The following is an 18339-nucleotide window of genomic DNA, read 5'->3' as shown; positions in this document are numbered from 1 at the left end:
TTAATATTAAAATTTTGATTGAATTAATTGAAAGTAGGATCAGAATCAAGATGATAAAATTTCAAGATTGTGGAGTGCAGATGGACTTTTTTTAACTGTAAGTTTTTTAAGGCTATGTTTTCAAAAAACATCATTTGAATTTGTTCCTGAAATGTTTGCAAAATTTTGCAAATCAAATGTCAAATTTATGTGTACAAATGTTAATTTTGAGTACAGATATGGAAGGCTCTACACAAAAAAATTGCTGGAGCAAATTTAGTAACCCTTTGAAATCATGGCTCCAAATGTAATTTGCACTATCTAGTAGCAGCATATCCAGCATCTATATAAGTTTTTTTAAATCAGTCTTTATGAAAGTAACTACCGATCATGCAAAATAGGCAATATTATAAGTTAAATAAAAACTCAAACTGACCCTAATATTTTATGTACTCAAAGGCTTTAATTATTAAAGGAAAAACCGAGTAACAAAACTATATCAGATGTTTATTTTCTGTTCCTTGATTGGATGAGCAGAGCTCACAGAATCAGGTTTTTGGTGCAAATACTTGATTACTAACTTGAAATTTGCTTTATTCAAATATTCTGCAAAATTTGTTTAAATGTGGTTGTTGAACTGAATGTCCTTGTCAGATATCCTGAATATTCATGACACTCAGACACATAATTAATCAATAACAACATCACTGTGAGCTAGATATTATCATCATTTCTGTTTTACAGGTGGAAAACTAAGAAAGGTTAAGTGACTCAACTAAGGCCACAGACTGAGTCATTGTCAAAGCTGCCATTAGAACGCTGGAGTCTCTTGGTTTTGGTCCTGTACTTAATCCATTAGATAAGGCAGCCTCTCATAGAAAGATAGATTCACACATTTTAGGCCCAGAAGGGACCATTGTGATTATTTAGTCTGACATCCGGTATAACACAGACCATAAAGACGCTGTTGAGCTATTGTTCCTTGTGGCCAGAGGGCATGCTAGCTGCTCAGTTGCAGGCAGCTGGCTGCTAGGGAGCTTGCAGCAACCTTTGTGACTTTAGAGCCTGCCCCAATGGCACGGTCATGAACTGTCTTGCAGTTTTTCCAAAAATGAACAAATTTTTGGCAATGGGTTTCATAGATCGCAATGGCCAGCCATGGGCAATTGCATGATGATTTGTGATGATTGCATGGGCAATTGCATGATGATTTCAAACAATAAATGACAAACGTTCAGTTCTCGCAACTGAATTACATTTATGTAAATATCTTTCTGAGGACAAGGCCTGTGAACTTATTTTTGATAAGTGCAACTGAAATGACTTCTGACATTTCTAAGTCTTCACATAAAGTAGTCACTGTTGCAGGTCTCAGAGGAAAGGTCTGCTCAGGGCTAGGAGGAGGCGGGAAGGGAATGACTGTTAGTATAATATGAATAGTGCAAAAAATAATTCAGATTATGTTTATCTTGGGCACAGAATTGATATTCAAGTTCTAGCCTAATTACAACCTAGCAAACTCTATACTAGAATTTGCTTCAGTAATATAAACTATCATAGTTGTACATAGCTTTATGGTCTATTGGAGCCCACAGAAATTTAGGTTCTAAGCTACAGTCATTCCTGGTTTATGCTGGCACATGATCCTTCTTAGTAAAAAAAAATATATATATATATATATATATATATATATGCCAAAGATACAATGTAACCATGGTCTTGGAAAGAGACATGGCCAGGACCACATGTTGATTTAGTGTATCCTCACTGTAGCCATCTGTGTAGCTTAGTGGAGCTGGCGGGGCACTGCAAGTGAATCTTAACTGGGCACAGTGGGCTTTTTGGGGGAGGTGGAGGTGCATTGTACATCGTCTTGTGCCTGCTGAAATGAATCTAGCCCTGTGAAGTTTAGCAGTTTTAGGGAGAGAATAGATCAATGGCAGCTCTAATTAAGAATGTACAAATTACCCTTTTGGAGAGACCACCTGTCCTTTAAGTCAGTTGTGCTCTGCTCTCTCTAACAGTTATTAATGGATTTTTAAGGGAAGGTATGAAAAAAACAAATACAAAAAACATGATGACATAATTCTATAAAGGAAACATTCTGCCTGATCCTAGTTGGAAGTCATCTTATTTCCTGTAATATGAATATTGGTGACTGTCATTTTAATCCAAATGAAAGCATCTGCAAATGCTAGTCTTACGCATTTGAAGCCTCACTTTTTAAAATATCTAACCTACTTAACCCAATAATATTATGCAGCAGAGTTCTGTACATTAATATTTTCATGTTGCTTATAATTAATACCACTTTATAATGAAAATACTTTTGCATTTAATCTATGTAAAATATAGCCAGTAAGAAATTTAAATCAAGGGCCAAATTTGATGGCCTTTAATCAGGGAAAACTCCCATTTATTACTTTGCATTGTTAAAGTGGTCGGGACTAAAGAGAAGGGGAATCGAGCATTGAAATACAGTAGATAAATCCATTCTATCCTCTCAAATGCCTTTTTCATCATTGCCCCATGAAGTTAAACAGAAAACGCCAAACGTACAGTGCACCAGAAGAGAAAGTGGAGATGAAATCTAAAATTGTGTGATTCTTTAAAATATAGTTTTCTATTATGTATCTTTTTCTTCTTTGGAGGTATTATTATTGGACAGTTTTGTGGAAGAAGTGCATTTTAAAGAAGGATTTGAGTGATTTGAGGTAGTCAAAATAGGTAGGTTAGTAGATCCCAAGTTGTCATGTAAGATTCAGTGGGAGGATTATGGACGTTTTCCAAAGCCCACTGAAGTCAGTGAGAGAGACTGCAATTGACTTCAATTGGTTTTGAATTAGGCCCTAATATAATGAGAGGATAAAAAGGGGATGAGATAAGAGGCTTAGAGACTTTGGAAAAGTGTCACCAATGGTCTTGTTGTTGTTTATTCAGATACCATATAGGGAGGCAAAGTTTACTGAATGGTATGGTGGCTATTTCCTGCTGATATTTAAAATGAGTAGATGAAAAGACATTAGTATGGGGAAGCATGTCTTGAAAAATGATTACCCATGTTTGGCTTTCTAGAGTCATAGAGTTTAAGGCCAGAAGGGAACACCTGATCACCTAATTGGTCCTTCTGTACGCCTCAGACCATCAACACCCTTCAGCACCTTCACACTAAACCCAATAGTGTCATTCTTATAGTTTATTCTTATTATATTTTAACTGTCTGTGCAGTGTCTTAGTGACTTGGCAGAGTGGGAAAGAGAGGACAAAAATGCAACTACATTGCTTGAAGAATTACCTGAAATAAAAGGAAATTTGCCCTGAAATAAAGAATTTTCACTTGGAGGAAGAGGTGCTAAGAATAAAAGAGGCTTCCTCTGGCTTCTGCACCCTACAGGTTTGGAGCTTTGGTGGAAGGGATAGGTTAGGGCCACGCCCTCTTGACTTGCTCAGGAGAACAAGGAGCTGAGGGAGTTGAGTTCTACTGCTGCAGCTAACATTAATTTGATGTTGCTTTATATAAGGCATTTAGATGCCATGAAGGAACCACCAATTAATGTGCCTGTGTCTTGAAGACAAGGAAGAAAAAATAGATGATGTCCAGGAAGGAAACCAGATGAGTTAATGTGTCGGTTAGGCTCTTCTACCTTCATACTACAGAATCAGAGGAAGAAAAATGTGTTAACAGGAATTATTAAAAATACCTCTGGAAAAATCTGATTTGGAACAGTGTCCTCTGGATTAGCAGTTTTCTCTTTTCATGGTCTGATTCAGGGGAGACAGTACAACAAGGGGTTATAAATTATTCAAGGAGATTCATTTGGAAAGGGAGGCAGGCAGCTGTTGCAAAAGTGGAAGTAAAAAGGGGAAGCATCCTAGGTTCAAACGGAAGATGGAATGTCACAAAAGTAATCACAGAAGCAAGTAAAGTTCTTAGTTTTTTTTTCATTCATTTCATTGTGATGGTGCTGAGTGGAGTTTACAAGCCTAGACTTCTAAGTGCCCCTTCCTCCTGATAGGGTTACTGATATTTATTATTATTTTGGGGCAGCCTAGAGGCCTTAACCTGGTCCAGTCCCCTTTGTGCTAAATACTTAAACAGATGTAACCCTTCTGCCCGTCAGAGTTGGCAGCAACAAGGGCCGGGTTCAATATCTAGGGGATCCATTCCAATAACACAATGCAAACCGGCTCGAGCCCCCACCCAATGACCTGGGACAAATATATACCACCCCCGCTGGGCGCCTCCAAGAGGCAATACTTCCCCTCTCGCAAGCACAAAGTCTGAGTGTAGCAAAAGCCTTTTAATAACAGAGAGAAACAATGTGGCATTATGTTGGGGAAACACCACCAACAGGATTCATAACACAACCCATGAGCAAAAAAAAATCCACCCCAAGCAAATTGGGGCATGCCCCTTTCCCTTTGGTTCTTGAGTCCAGCAACCCCAAATCACCCAAAGTCCCAAAAGTCCAATGACCCAAAAGTCTCTGTCCCTGGTCAGGGCAGCTCCAGAGTTCGAAAGTTTATCTGCGGAGCTTTACCTCCCAACCTGGGTGGAGATGGGACGGGGGTAAGAGGCACCTTATATGATCTGAAGCTGACCGCCCCATAGCTGCGCTCCGCTCCGCCAGTCGCCCCACGAACTCCTTCGCTCAGCTCCGCTCCACTCCGCGGCCCACAAGCAGCTCCTGCCATCCACGAACTGCTCCGCGTCAAACTGCTTCACCAGCCTGTCCACAAGGCATTCCAGCCGTCCCGCAAACTGCTCCACAATATATCTTCAGGCTCCCCCACTACTTAACACAACACTCAGTGATTTCAGCTCTTAGGTGAATTCAACTTGTAGTAGGGGAGCCCCAGTGCTGGTGCACTGTTAGCACAAAGTGAGCTCAGCAGCCTATAACTAGACTTTTAATGAAATCAAAATTAGCTCTGATATTCCACAGTGGATAGAGGAGGAAGTGCAATTAGCATGTAAGGCCCTCACCACGGGGCCCATGCCATCAAGTATTAATACTTGTCCCCAGCCTCTCTCCATTCACAGAGTTTTGGAACCCATGACCCTTGCCTAGCGAATGCTACTTAGTTGATGGTGAATCCCTCCATCATAACAAAAGGCCACCTACAGTTCCAAGCAAGTTCCCATAATCAGGGTAATAACAATTTATTCTTTCTGCCCCAATAACAGAGACACTGGGGATTCCACAGCAGGCAAAGTGACCATTTGGGCAGCTATGGTCTCATTCTAGGCGGGGTGGGTGTGCCTATGCAAATGAGATCAGCCCCTGAAGTTCTTTTCCACAACTTGCCACACCTCACCACCAGATGTCAGGGTGGAGTTCATCCTGATACTGCTTACACAGACATATGGGAAATGTTAGCTCTGGGAAAGGGACTAACAGCATAAAGTTATTTTGTCAGGTGTCTAGAACCAGTGAGATGAAGGGTATACATGAGCCCCACCAAGCAATTGTAAGATTTCTCTGGATTTGTCTTTGTGGATAATGTCCACTTATTCAAGATAAGAAATATTGATTTCCAGCTCGGAGTAAGGTTTGCTCGTGCCTATACCTCCAGAGAGCACACAATGGAAGACGATGTATGAGCTTCAATTTTGGATGCTTCAAGGAGAAATGCTAATATGGAGGAGAGTAGCAAGGCCTCTCTGAGCCTAGTACCAGATCCTGCCTCTGCTTCAGTTTTGCTTCAGTTTCAATCATTCACTATTTCCTAGAATTCCTGATTCCCAGTGTCATCAGGTGACTCCAGTGATCTAGCCCTGTAGCTCAAAACAAACACAAATCTTCCAGTGCTGCCCTTCTTCTGAGCTCAGCTTCTATCTCTTTTGGGCGCTAGTCATCCATCCACACCTTGTTTCCAGGGGTCACTGCTCCTCCTTACCAGGTGGCAGGATATGGGGAGTCCATGTCCAGCCTCTACTGTGGGTTACCAGGCTTGGAACAATGAGGTTCTTTGCCTTCTATAGTCCAAAACTGCCTTGTCATCTTCCTGGTGTCTCTTCCTGTATTCCCAGACCTCCTGGCTGCTCTCTGTCTCTTTATAAAGAATCAATTCCCAGGTCTCCTCTCCTTGGAGTTCCTCTCTCTTTGAGCCTCTATCCCCACTCCCACCCCTCCCTCACTGAACCACAGGCTGCTCTTCTTCTCACCACAGGCCTACTCTTAGCCACTTGATCTTTTGTCACTTATTTCTTCTACATGGGGCAAGCTAACACTGGCACAGGTATAGCCCAAAGCCCCTTAAAGGGCCAGTTCACCTTGTGACAAGGTGCTTTGTCATACAGCTGTTTAACTCAGATATGAGGGCTTTAGTCTATGGAAAAATATGCTCATGGATAAAGATTTGTCTTCCCATGTGAGATCCCTTTCCTCCTTTTAGAATAAGATGTTATTCCTTGATGGAGATGGCAATGGTGACAAAACTTCTGTTGGTGTAGTAAAGAGTATATGGGACACCTCATGTAAAGTGTCATGATATTCCCTTATGTCCTAAAGCTAGGTCAATATTATTCCTTCATTTGTTTAGGCGAATTGAAAAAAGTTGAACTTATGCATGCAGACGGGTTGTTTTCTTTCCAATAATGATGGCGAAATTAGATTCAATCTAGAGGAGCAGGAGCATGTGATCAAATGTCCACCATGATTCATGTCACCTATTATTTGGCCTTCTTGACTGGACTGGTATTAATATACCTTTGTAAGAAGAAAGTTATGGAAAAAAGTGATACATCAAAGTATGCAGTAAACAAAAGAAGTGTTATCATAATTTCATTTTCATAATTAACTTATTGTATCAGATACTTTGTCTTTATTTATAGTAAAGGGCATTTAGACACTTCAGTGAAAGGAAACTTTTTAACCATATTCCTGTTTCTGTGTACAATGAATTCAAAGTAATCATGTTCTACAATCATATGCAAATATAAGTGAACAAAGAAGATGATACAATAACAGTTTACTCTGCTCAGCTAGTACATTTGTTCTGCTTTGTAATTGTGACTATCTCTTTTCTTTTGAAATATTGAAACAGAAAACCTCAGAAATGTGAGAAATCAGTTTCTAATTTCCTTTTAGAGTTGGGAAGTGGCAGGTAAACGTTCTGAGATGCAATATTGTATCCATCTCTTTTTTCAAGTTTAAAAGATTCAGTGATATTCAGCTTTCTATAGAATGTAAATGTCCACTGTGACTGTAATTCACATTGTATTTAAAACAATTATTCTTTATCATTAAAGTTAATAATATCCACATTAAACTCTGTTGTAATCTGAATCAATATTGCAGTTTGGAAGATGTGACCTCTGGAGATCTTTGTCTAAATATTGATTTCATTGTCATTTGTAAAAGGTATGAACAAATTACATGCCTTACTAGTATCATTAATGTAGCGCCACTGAATATATGTGTTCTTATAATACATGACATCGCATTACAGGAATATTGAAGACGTGAAATATAGTTGCTTAGTATGCTAGATTTGATTGTGAAGAGCTAATGCCAACACTCAATAACTTTCCAACACTTAGTTCTCTATGGACAGACCAGAGACAAGGATGATCCACTCTGTAATACGCGGTTTAGTTGTTGATGTTAATTTGCGTGAGGGAAACATACTTCCCTCAACTTATGGGAGTATGAGTTATTTTGGGATTTGGCACTAATGTATTGGTACCCTTAATAATGATTCACAGCCCAACATGCAACTTCTGTACACATGTGCACCTTTTGCTAAACATATTGACTTAAATAGGATGCTCATGCATATAAATAAGCATAGAATTTGGCTTTAAGCCATCAGCATCAGGCCATGTTGGAATTTACGTGTAATGTTCTTGTTGAGCAAATGCTACTTCATTTTATTAATTAATCAGATGGGAGAGGGGGAATGATGCAACAAAGTGAAGTGGTTGTCTTCTTCAAGTAATTGTTATGTAAATAAAAATAGACCTAGAGCCGGACACACACTCTCTTCCACCCGTGAATTAGTTTGAGTTTTTATTATTATTTGAGGGAAAATATCTAACTTGAAGTATCTGCTGAATAATTTGCATCACATTATGCCTCTTTCTTAATTTCCTGTGTGTCAGGATGATTTAATTATCTGATCAGTATAGCTAACTATATGGTTGATCATGCAGGGTGCTGAGACACTTCAAAGCCTCCTGGTTGTGCTCAGCACATTGAAGGATCATGCAGTTTGTGATCAGAAAAGCAGTACATATGAATTTATCTTTACATTCCATGCTTTTTTTTTTTAATCCAAGTTCAGAGGAGGTTCTGTGAGTTTTAGGTGCAGAATATTCATGGATTTTGTTCCATGTTCTCTCTCTCTCTCTCTAGGTAAAAGTGACCCATTTTGCGTAGTTGAGTTGAACAATGACAGACTGCTGACACATACAGTCTACAAGAATCTCAACCCTGAATGGAACAAAGTCTTCACATTGTAAGTTTTTAAAATCAGAGCTACCTACTGCTGAACTAGGAAGATAGAGTTAGAACACTGTTATTTTTTTAAACCAAATAATTCATTGAAAAGGAATTCAGTTGAGGATAACAAAAAAAATGTTTTCAAAGAAATGAAGACTAGATCACTTCGATTGTAAGAAAAGAAGTCCCATTCCGATGAGATGCTAAGTGTGAAGTGCTGAGCATTCTAAATTCCCACTAGTTTTAGTGACAGTTGATGTCACAGGACTAGGGCCTAGAGTTTGAAAATGAGGAAATGTATTGATGCTTATGAACTTTATAAAATGTAATTATAAAACACTAGTTAACTGTGGGAAGAAATGTAAAACACACTTATTTTTCTGTCAGATCTTATTGATTATTTTCCTCTCATTTTGTCAAATGACTATGACACAATAGTATCCTATATTACACTCATGCAGTGCTGCTATTGGATAATATATATCTGAAACATTCATTTTGTGGAGGAAGTGGTGCACGTTGTCTTTATTTCTCTATGGTTTTGAAAACAATAAAAAGTTTTGACAAATTCAAAGCACAATTTTTCTTCCAAGAATGAAGTGTCACCTTGTTTCTTTCTTTTTTTAATACTTTGTTTCTCCCTGAGCATATCACCACACCAATGAGGAGAAAACTGATCAGAAAAATGAAATCTGCAAACAATCCACTCTAAAACCCAGTAGAAACTTCAGCTTTTTGTGTGTTTGGCATAAATGAGAATATCAAGTATTGCTCTTGATCCCAAAACAACCTCTAATTTAATTTCCCCATTGTTCTTAAAATTTGTCAGTCATCTCTTTACAACCTATGCTACAGGATCTATAGATCGTTGCTCCCCTTCCTCTGTGATGGGGCCTTAGTAATGAATGCAGATCAAAAGAAAAATCCCACAGCAATTGTACTTCTCAGTAGCTTCCTCACAAGTTCTCATTTATGAATCTGTAAAAACACGCTAAATTCTTCATTAATTTTTTTAATTAATGCTAAGAGAATCAGTAACTAATCAACCTCCACTACCTGACTGTGTTCTCTGAATGAGGAATCAGACATTTTTGTAAAGGACAAAAGACTGGTCAGAAACTAGAAAAACTCATACAATCGTCAAGGAGGATCTTCCCAGGAACTTCTGTAATACGTATAATTGTATCAGTTGTTTGGGATATTCTCAAATTTGCTGATTGATTTTTGCCTTTAAAAAAAATTTCCTACGTGTGTGTGTTTTACTCAAGTTCAGTTATTTTCCTTTAATTCATGTTTTCTGGGTAAGCAATTTGATCTAAGAACAAGTGCTGTCAAACAACTTTTGGTTTTTTTTCCAAACCAAAAATCTGAGTAATTGCATAAGATTTTACTGCATACAGTGCCATCTGCTATGCATGGTAATGGACTATTTAATATCTAGTAGCTGAAATACTATAAAATGCTGAATAATGTTATATGCTTTGTATACATCTTTCCAAATTTCTTTTTAGTGTGTCTATTGAATAATTTGGATTAAACTGGAATTTTGGAAGTAGAGGGCTCATTTTGAGCCCAAAGATCTGCTCAGCTAGTTCATTATTATTTATTTTCATTTAGAGAGTTACAGCTATCAAAGAGGTTGCCATTTGAAATTATCTCAAGGACAGTAACATTTTAAGGGATAGTCTTTTATGGGTATCAGATCTGCTGTCTGCATCTGTAAATCCCTTAGTGCTACTCAGCACTGCCTTTCATTGTAACTCTTGCAGTGCCCACACAGGATAGAAGATTTAAAGAATCAGGTCTATGGTGTAAGGTCGTGCAAATAGCAGAACTGCCATGCTGCCTATGAAGTGACCAAAACTGTGGTTTTCTTGCATTCAGGGGCTTTTCATTTACCTAAATTTTGTTCCCTGGATGCTTTTAAAAATATACGTATTACTTGCATTTTGCTAACTTTATTATGTTTTTGTCCTTGGTAACTATTGATGTCACTGACATTTCCCCCTCTCCTCCCCCCCCCCCGGCGTGTATTTTTTCCTGAATAGCAATATTAAAGATATCCACTCAGTTCTTGAAGTGACAGTTTATGACGAAGATAGAGATCGGAGTGCTGACTTTCTGGGCAAAGTTGCGATACCGTTGCTGTCTGTAAGTTTCATTCACCTGACATATTGCTCTGTATTTCTTTTGCTCAAGGAAAACATAAAAAAATCTCAGCTCTGTCTGTCATTTCTCAACCAAGGTCTGTAATAAGAACACTAAAATTTTTAACATACTCAATTCACGGCCATGTTGAATCCCATGATAGTTAATTTTTCCTGACAGGCTTGGTCCTGGTAATGAACAGGTACTTGTCAGAATTGCCACAGTTGTTTTGGGTTCTCTGTCAGTTTCAGCAGCTGGGGGTCAAAGGTTACTGAGGAAGTGTATTCAGTGGAGACCGCGAGACAGACGGCTGTCATGTCCTTTTCCCGCAGATTCAAAATGGTGAACAGAGAGCCTACGTCTTGAAAAACAAGCAGCTGACAGGGCCAACAAAGGGGGTCATCTATCTTGAAATAGATGTGATTTTTAATGCTGTAAGTCTTAACTTTGGCTTTTTTGTACTGCTAAAGAGTTCAGTTTCATGAAAGCTTTTGTTCCTGATTTGTAGAGAATTTCTGTCATTCCTCATTTTCTCTAAACCTTGATGTATACTACAGAATACTCTTCTGCCACTGGCTGGCACACCCACTCTTTTTGTTCCTGTGCTGCTGCTGCTGCTGCTGCTATGGCTGCTAATGTAAGAAACGGAAACTCGTGCCTGTGTGTACATTTATATTTTATGGGCTTGGCAGCTATGACTTTGAAACTTAATAGTTATTGCAAATTGATGTCTGTATTGTTAGTGAGTGTTACGTAAGCCCATAACATTGACACATATTTTGATGTATAGGTGAAAGCCAGCATACGAACATTAATGCCCAAAGAACAGAAGTACATCGAAGAGGAAAACAGACTGTCTAAACAGGTAAAGCAGAAGAAAAGACTAATCCTTTTGCAAAGACTTAACATCAGCTGTAAGCTTCTAGACACCTCGTGTCAAACTTCAGTGGGGGAAAAGAATTACATGTCCATGATCTGTTTACAAAACTAAATTATGAGATACAAGAAGAGAGAAAAACAAATATATAATTTTTATTATGTCAGTTCATCGTCAATTGCAATTTGATTTCCATGAAATGTGTGCGTGAGAAAACAATTGAAATCATCAGTGTGTCCACACATATCAGGTTATAGCACAGGTGGATCGAAGCTAAGACTAGCATAAATTTATGCCGTTAACCTTGATCTGAAAGCACTCCATTTTGTTTGTGGGGAAAAGGAGAGTATTAACATTCTCTTAGCTAGGTTTTAAGTGTTGTGCTCTGTTAGAATCTCAAATGAGACTACCAAAATCAAATAATCTATAACTTTTCAGGGCCATCCAATTGGGAAAACTGTGTCCCCTTTTCCTTTTCAAATATTTTTGCCTCATATGGTTACGATATTTTCTGGTAATAATTATTTTAAAGGCACATCTTCCATTTTTGTCCTCAATTATATTTGATATAACTTTTTTTCACTTTCAATAGTACTGTATTTTAGTTATGTAGAGTTGGGTATTTAGTTGGGCTGTGAGGAGTAGAGTTTTTTGTTGTTGTTTGTGGTGGGAAAGGGAGAGGTTTTAAACAATTTTATTTTATCAGACCCTAGGCTATTCAAATACTAATGAGCCTTCATAAACATTAATATGATTTGCAATATCTGCCACATGAATTATATATGCATTGTCCATTGTATTTCACTGACGAGATTGTAAAGGGCAAAATACCGTCTGTCTTCACTATTGTAAGGAAAGCAGTTTCTAGAGCTGCATTTTTTCCTCATTATTACAGCAAACAAACAAGAAGGCCTTTTATTCAAGATTCGCTGTTCTCCCCACTTTCATAACAGAAAATGATGGTTATTGTACTTGCTTCAAGTTGGCAATAAACTTTAAATACCCTCTTAGTTTTCGGATATTAGCTTATAATATAATACATCATATAAAAGAAGAGGGCTATTCAAAAATTACAAAGGGAGATCTTGAATTAACGGTAGATGCAGTAGCATTTTAAAATGTCTACATTTCCTGATGATCAGTGGGATTTTACTTTCACAGATGAATTTAATGTGTTAACTTAAATTAAATGATGCATTACTACATTCAGCTCTCTTATAAATTAGGGCTCATTATCATTTTAGGTAATTTAAAGAGTTTTCTCCCTGAATTGAAACCTGTATCTCCGTATGACGCAGTTTTGTGCAGATAAGAATAAGACCTCTTATGGTCAAGATTACAGGGATAAATGCTATAAAATAGTGATGACTGCAAAAGCAACTATAGCAAGATATTCTAAAGCAAAGGGGAAAAAATTGGAGGCACTGAATATAGGTGATCTGTTCGATTAGAGCTATAATTTTGCACAGTTTGTGCACAATGGTCCATAACACAAATTTTTAAAACAAAGGCCAAGATTTTCAAAACATTGAACTCATGGGAGTTCAAGAGCTCAGCACTTTTGAAAAATCAAGCCACTTACTTGAGTGCCTAAATGTAGTCTGAAAAACCTAATATTAGGGACCCAATTTTGAAAAAAATTGTCAACATATTTAATAAAACTCCCAAATTTCACTGACCAAATAATGCTTGAATTTTTGCAAATTATGTTTCATGTTCTTTTTTATTATATTTTTAAACACAATATCTTGAAATGTTTGGGAGAAACAGACATTTGTATGTCATTCAAAATTATAAACATTAGAATTAAGTTCAACAGGTGATAAACTGACTTGTATAACTGTCTAGGTTTGCTTCCCCTTCCCATTCTTCAGTAAATACTGATATTATTCTAGATCTGTAAACTAAACAACTTGACATATTCTTTCAACTTTACTAACTTGCTTTAATGAGAATGAGCTTGAAGATGTTGTAAGCTCTCTTGATAGTTTGAAGTCTTGTTTTTTCTGAATATATTTTCATCTTTTCATCTTTCCCACAGCTGCTATTAAGGAACTTTATCCGCATGAAGCGATGTGTCATGGTGCTCATAAATGCTGCCTACTATGTTAACAGTTGCTTTGACTGGGATTCACCCCAAAGGAGTCTGGCTGCTTTTGTGGTATGATCATCTTGTAATACTTCATATAATTATTAATTACCTTCTGTAATCATAGTTGTGTGTTTGTGTAGCTGCAGTTAAAGTTAATGTCAAAGATGCCATGATAAACTCCAGTCCTCAGAATGGCTGTACGCGTTTAATCCTGGCTGAAATTGGACCTGCTGTACCCAGGTGTCTGTCAGAGAACATATTTTTAAATTTTCATTTCAAAAACAATTAATTTTAAAACTGCATGGGTGCAAAGAAGGAAAAGCTTACTAGTTTATACTCAAATTTGTACTTATCTAAATAAAACTAGGTTTCAGAGTAGCAGCCGTGTTAGTCTTCGCAAAAAGAAAAGGAGGACTAGTGGCACCTTAGAGACTAACCAATTTATTTGAATTGGTTAGTCTCTAAGGTGGCACTAGTCCTCCTTTTCTTTTTTTAAATAAAACTAGTTTGTGATGTAAGAAAAACACAGTTTGGTAAACTGTGGACCGGACCCTAGTCTTCTTACCTTCACAAATAGCCCCATTGACTTCAGTTTGATCAATTTGCTGAATATGGCACAATTAGTCTAGAAATTGTTTTTAATGCTTTTGATACTTTGAAATAAAAATGGATGAAAACAGTGAGGTGGCAGAGCTTTCATAAGAATTTTTAGTACACATCATCAATAATAAATGTACATTACATTGGGATCAGCTCCTTCATCTTTTAACAAAAAATTATACTTCTAAAATTGTTTTTAAAAAAAGTGAGCATCCCTAAATACCAATAGCACCTATTTAGATAAAATGTAATCTGCCAGTTAAATTGCAATTTTTAAAAATCACCAGATACCAAATTCTGGCCACAGTTCTGCATCTAGTGATCCCATGGAACTTACTCATGCTTGTCAAAACTGGAAAATACTAAGTTAAAACTCAACATTTACTAAGGGGACACAATGTATGTGCCTTTCTTGTTTGTTTTCATTTTACAGTACATGAGCTACCAATAGGTGGCCAGATTCACTAATTGGGTTCGGCTGGTGAGAAGACCAGCTGTAGCAATAGTCGTGTGTGCAACACACACTTTTTTGAGGGCCTTGGAGCCATGTGTTGCAACTCACAAAGTGGGAAGAGCTGCCTCTGGCATCTTGGAGCTGCACTGAATTAATGTATCTTCCAGGGAGCATCTGCTAGCAGGGCTCCTTTCATACAATGGCTAAAATTTAAAGTTATTTCCTGGCAGAGGACAGCAGGAGTACCACTACCCCTAGAAGGTGAATTTTTTCTTGGTTGCAGTTTCCAGCAGAGGTGGAGGGGGCTTCCGCTGTGCCCCAAGATATGATTGTAGCACAAATGGTCAGTGTGTATTTGAACTCCTTGGCTGTTTTTGACTTATCCTGCTATCTAAAATAATTTAAATATCCTTTTTAGTACTTCATTGTTTGAATTCAGAATGATAAAACTTTTAGGATAATGCACATTTCTCCATAAGGCTCTATCCTATCCTATATAAGTTCTTATACCACACTTGTTGTCACAGTACCTGAGCCCTCTCCAGTAATGCATTAAGTATCATGACCACATCTGCCATGTGTTGGTTGCTCTCTCATCCTCTTTTCAAAGGGAGAGGTGTGTGCAGAGGAATGTCTTGTTTTGATAAAAGTTTTTGTTGTTGTTATTATTCATTCATTTATTTATTAAATAAGTATACCTGTTGCTGTGTGTTTACATTAGAGATGTAAAAGAAATGTGCCTTGCACTTGGAGCAAAAGTGGCTTTGTGATGATCCTTAGTTCCTGGGGTTGTTCATTACACAGTCTCGGACCACCTCTGGTCTGAGGTTCTGTCTCCTACACAGACAAGCTTTACTCCTACTGTTGAGAGTTCCATTGTGCTACAGAAGCAAAGTTGTTGACTACTGTCTTTGTCCTTTAGACAGTCTCTTAGGTACTCTCGGCACAGGAAATGGAGTGCTTTGAAGATAAGGACCAAGACCTTGAACTTGATTCGCAATTCTATGGAAAACCAGTGTAGAGAGTGGAGGACGGGTTTGATATGCTCACAGTAGCTTGTGTTGCAGAGGTGACGTGCTGCAGCATTTTGTACTAGTTGTATTGCTATTAGGATTAATACATACACATCTGTTCAGTTTTCCTTTTGACTTGGAACTCCACTTTAATATCAGTAGAAGACAGGAAAGAGGAGTGATATCCTGCTTTGTGTGTCATTGGTAGAGTCTACTTCACTTGCCAGTCTTTCTCATGGTGCACTGCTATCACCATCAAGAAAGCTGGGTCACCATTAAATCTTAACAGAACAAATTCTGTATGACCAGAAGCAATCATAACAAGCAGCTGAGAATAGATAAATACAGATCTTTTATTTTAGTGCCATAATATACATACTTTTAAACACTAGCTATTGTACATTGCAGTAAAAACATATTTCTGGTTATATAACAATATACTTTCTTTTCTATTCACCAACACAATTCTTTCTTCTGCACAGAAGAGAATTGGTTCATAATTAGGTTGACTTTAGGAACAGATGTTGATAAGCAGTACCAATTTCAGTGTTGTGACTTTAAATGTGTTGTGGTCCTGCCCTGCAGAAGCGGGTGTCAGCTATGGCTGCTATTTTGGAATCTCTCTTTCTGAGGAGCAAGTCCCTATGGGTGTTTGTGAACCATTCTCCCTCGGCTTCAAAAAGCATTTGTAATGTTGCCTATCATAAAATAGACATTTGTTACTTAAACCAAAGCTATAAGAACTTCAAAAAGGGATTGCAGGGCTGTGGAGTTTTCATTTCAAGATGGTGGCTGGGATTTTCATAGCTTCCTTGGGTCCCGGCAAAATCTTGCACAGCCTTGTGAAAGTGTGACTTATTTCAGTTGGTGGTATTGTGTTGTCTTGTGCTAAGGTTGTACCATTATTCAACACTCCCTTTGGAAATCAATTTTATAATAATTCTTACCTCATATATATCACTTTTCAGCTTCAAAGTCCTTTACAAACCATAGCCCTTAGAGGACTTCCAAAGACCATAGAATAAATCAGTATCAGTGTCAGTAAATCAGTAACAGGGATTAAAAATAGGGTTTTCCAGGTTCCCAGCTCCATGTGCAGAAAAGAAAATAATGTTTTACAATAAAAGTTTAAAATTAACATTCAGCATTCCCAAAAAACCAACACCAGTCCTTTTAGAAGACAACAGCAAAACCCAACATGGAGTTTCTGGACCAAGCTGTATTTAATAGTGTTAAAATAAAGATTCAGAATAATTTTACAAAAGTGAAATACTTTAGGTATGATTTTTCACATCATAATTCACAAGCATCTCATCTGAATAAACAAAAGTTTAAAAAAAATCACAAATACCCATTCTTTCCACCTCCTCCTCCTCTTCCCCCCAAAAACACACTCTCTCTCTCTCTCTCTCTCTCTCTCTCTCTCTCACTTGCAGAGGACTAGCTTAACTTTCATTTAACTTAAATTTAGAGATGGAGTCAGAACTTTAACTATGAAGTTAAAGGTACACCACTGAGAAATAGACTTTAGAATGGAAAGACATGCAGACCCTTAATTAATATTATGATGCTATAATAAGCTACAGGTATTCACTCTGGGCTTTTTGCACATTGAAGTGTTCACTGGGGCACTTTTCAAAGTCAGTAGGTTTAATAGTAAACACTTAAAATTTTGTCAGCCAGAATGCTCATCTCAGAGAATTCAGAAGTTTTCAGTGGATGCTTTCTGATTCCTTATGCGCCAGAACTGAATTGCTTGATGAACTTTAGAATGTAATGATACTATGAAAAAGACTTTGTAAAAGTGTCATCATGGAATTCCATGTTTATTTTTTTTCTCAAGAATTTCCAATAACATTTGCTCAGTTTGTAAGTAAGAATACATTTTATCTAACTCCCAGTTTTACAAATTCAGTCTGGGATCTGAAAGTCAAGCTTGAGGAATTCTGGCTCATGCATCACCTATACTAAATATTTTCCAGGTCTCTGTTGCACTTTTGAGTACCATTATTTTCAATGGGAGTTCAGGGATTTAGCTCACTTTCTTTTTTTAGCCGTGCCTCAATATGTCACAATAAATATAACAGTATTGGAGGGACACTTTATTTTTGAACAGTAAATAATATACAAGCTCTTATTCCAAAAACGTAGCTTTTAAATTAATAAGGCAGTGCCTCTGGATATCCCATTTATGTATAAGTAACTCATAAAAAAATAAATTTCTTCTTTGAGTGCTTCCTCAAGTCCATTCCTCGTTAGGGGTGTGTGTGTGTGTGTGTGCCAAGTGCACTGTTGCCAGAGATTTTTCTCTTAGTGGTATCCGTTGGGCCAGCTCTAGCTCCCTCTGGAGTCACATGCTTATGCGCTGGCATAAGGGGCGCTGCCAACCATGCACCCTCTCAGTTCCTTCTTACCGCCTGTGATGGTTGCTGGAAGACCCTTCTTGCTTCAGCAAGGCTTCTTCCCAGTGATTTTTGGACTCTCTTAGTTTATCATAGTATAGTCTATATTGTTGTTGTAATTAGTGTTTGTGTACATATTTAGTGTAAATAGATCTCTATCGTCGAGGGACATCTTCACCCCAGGGGGGAGAACATGCCTTGGTCTCTGGGCTTCAAACTTCATGCCTCCTCTGGCAAACCTGTGCCTACGAGCAACACACACTCTAGCTGCTAGAAGTGTTCACATGAGGGACAAGTGCCAGATCTGTTTGGACTTTAGACCCCCAC

General features: G+C 37.8%; 1 protein-coding gene across 18 annotated transcripts in view; it reads left to right on the top strand.

The window, feature by feature from the left end:
• The window catches only part of MCTP1 (multiple C2 and transmembrane domain containing 1), a 477029-nt gene that overhangs the window by 326395 nt on the left and 132295 nt on the right, over positions 1–18339 (top strand). For all 18 annotated transcript variants that reach the window (XR_012158969.1, XM_073344510.1, XM_073344512.1 and 15 more), the window contains 5 exons: positions 8340–8442; positions 10475–10577; positions 10907–11008; positions 11365–11439; positions 13493–13612. Coding sequence is in view for 17 of the 18 variants with exons in the window: in XM_073344510.1 (XP_073200611.1) it covers positions 8340–8442; positions 10475–10577; positions 10907–11008; positions 11365–11439; positions 13493–13612 (503 nt within the window). In the remaining variant the exon portion in view is untranslated. The remainder of the gene's footprint in view (positions 1–8339; positions 8443–10474; positions 10578–10906; positions 11009–11364; positions 11440–13492; positions 13613–18339) is intronic.

This window comes from Lepidochelys kempii, chromosome 5 (assembly GCF_965140285.1).
Source record: "Lepidochelys kempii isolate rLepKem1 chromosome 5, rLepKem1.hap1, whole genome shotgun sequence".
Taxonomy (NCBI): domain Eukaryota; kingdom Metazoa; phylum Chordata; order Testudines; family Cheloniidae; genus Lepidochelys; species Lepidochelys kempii.
This window is presented reverse-complemented; position numbering and strand designations above follow the sequence as displayed.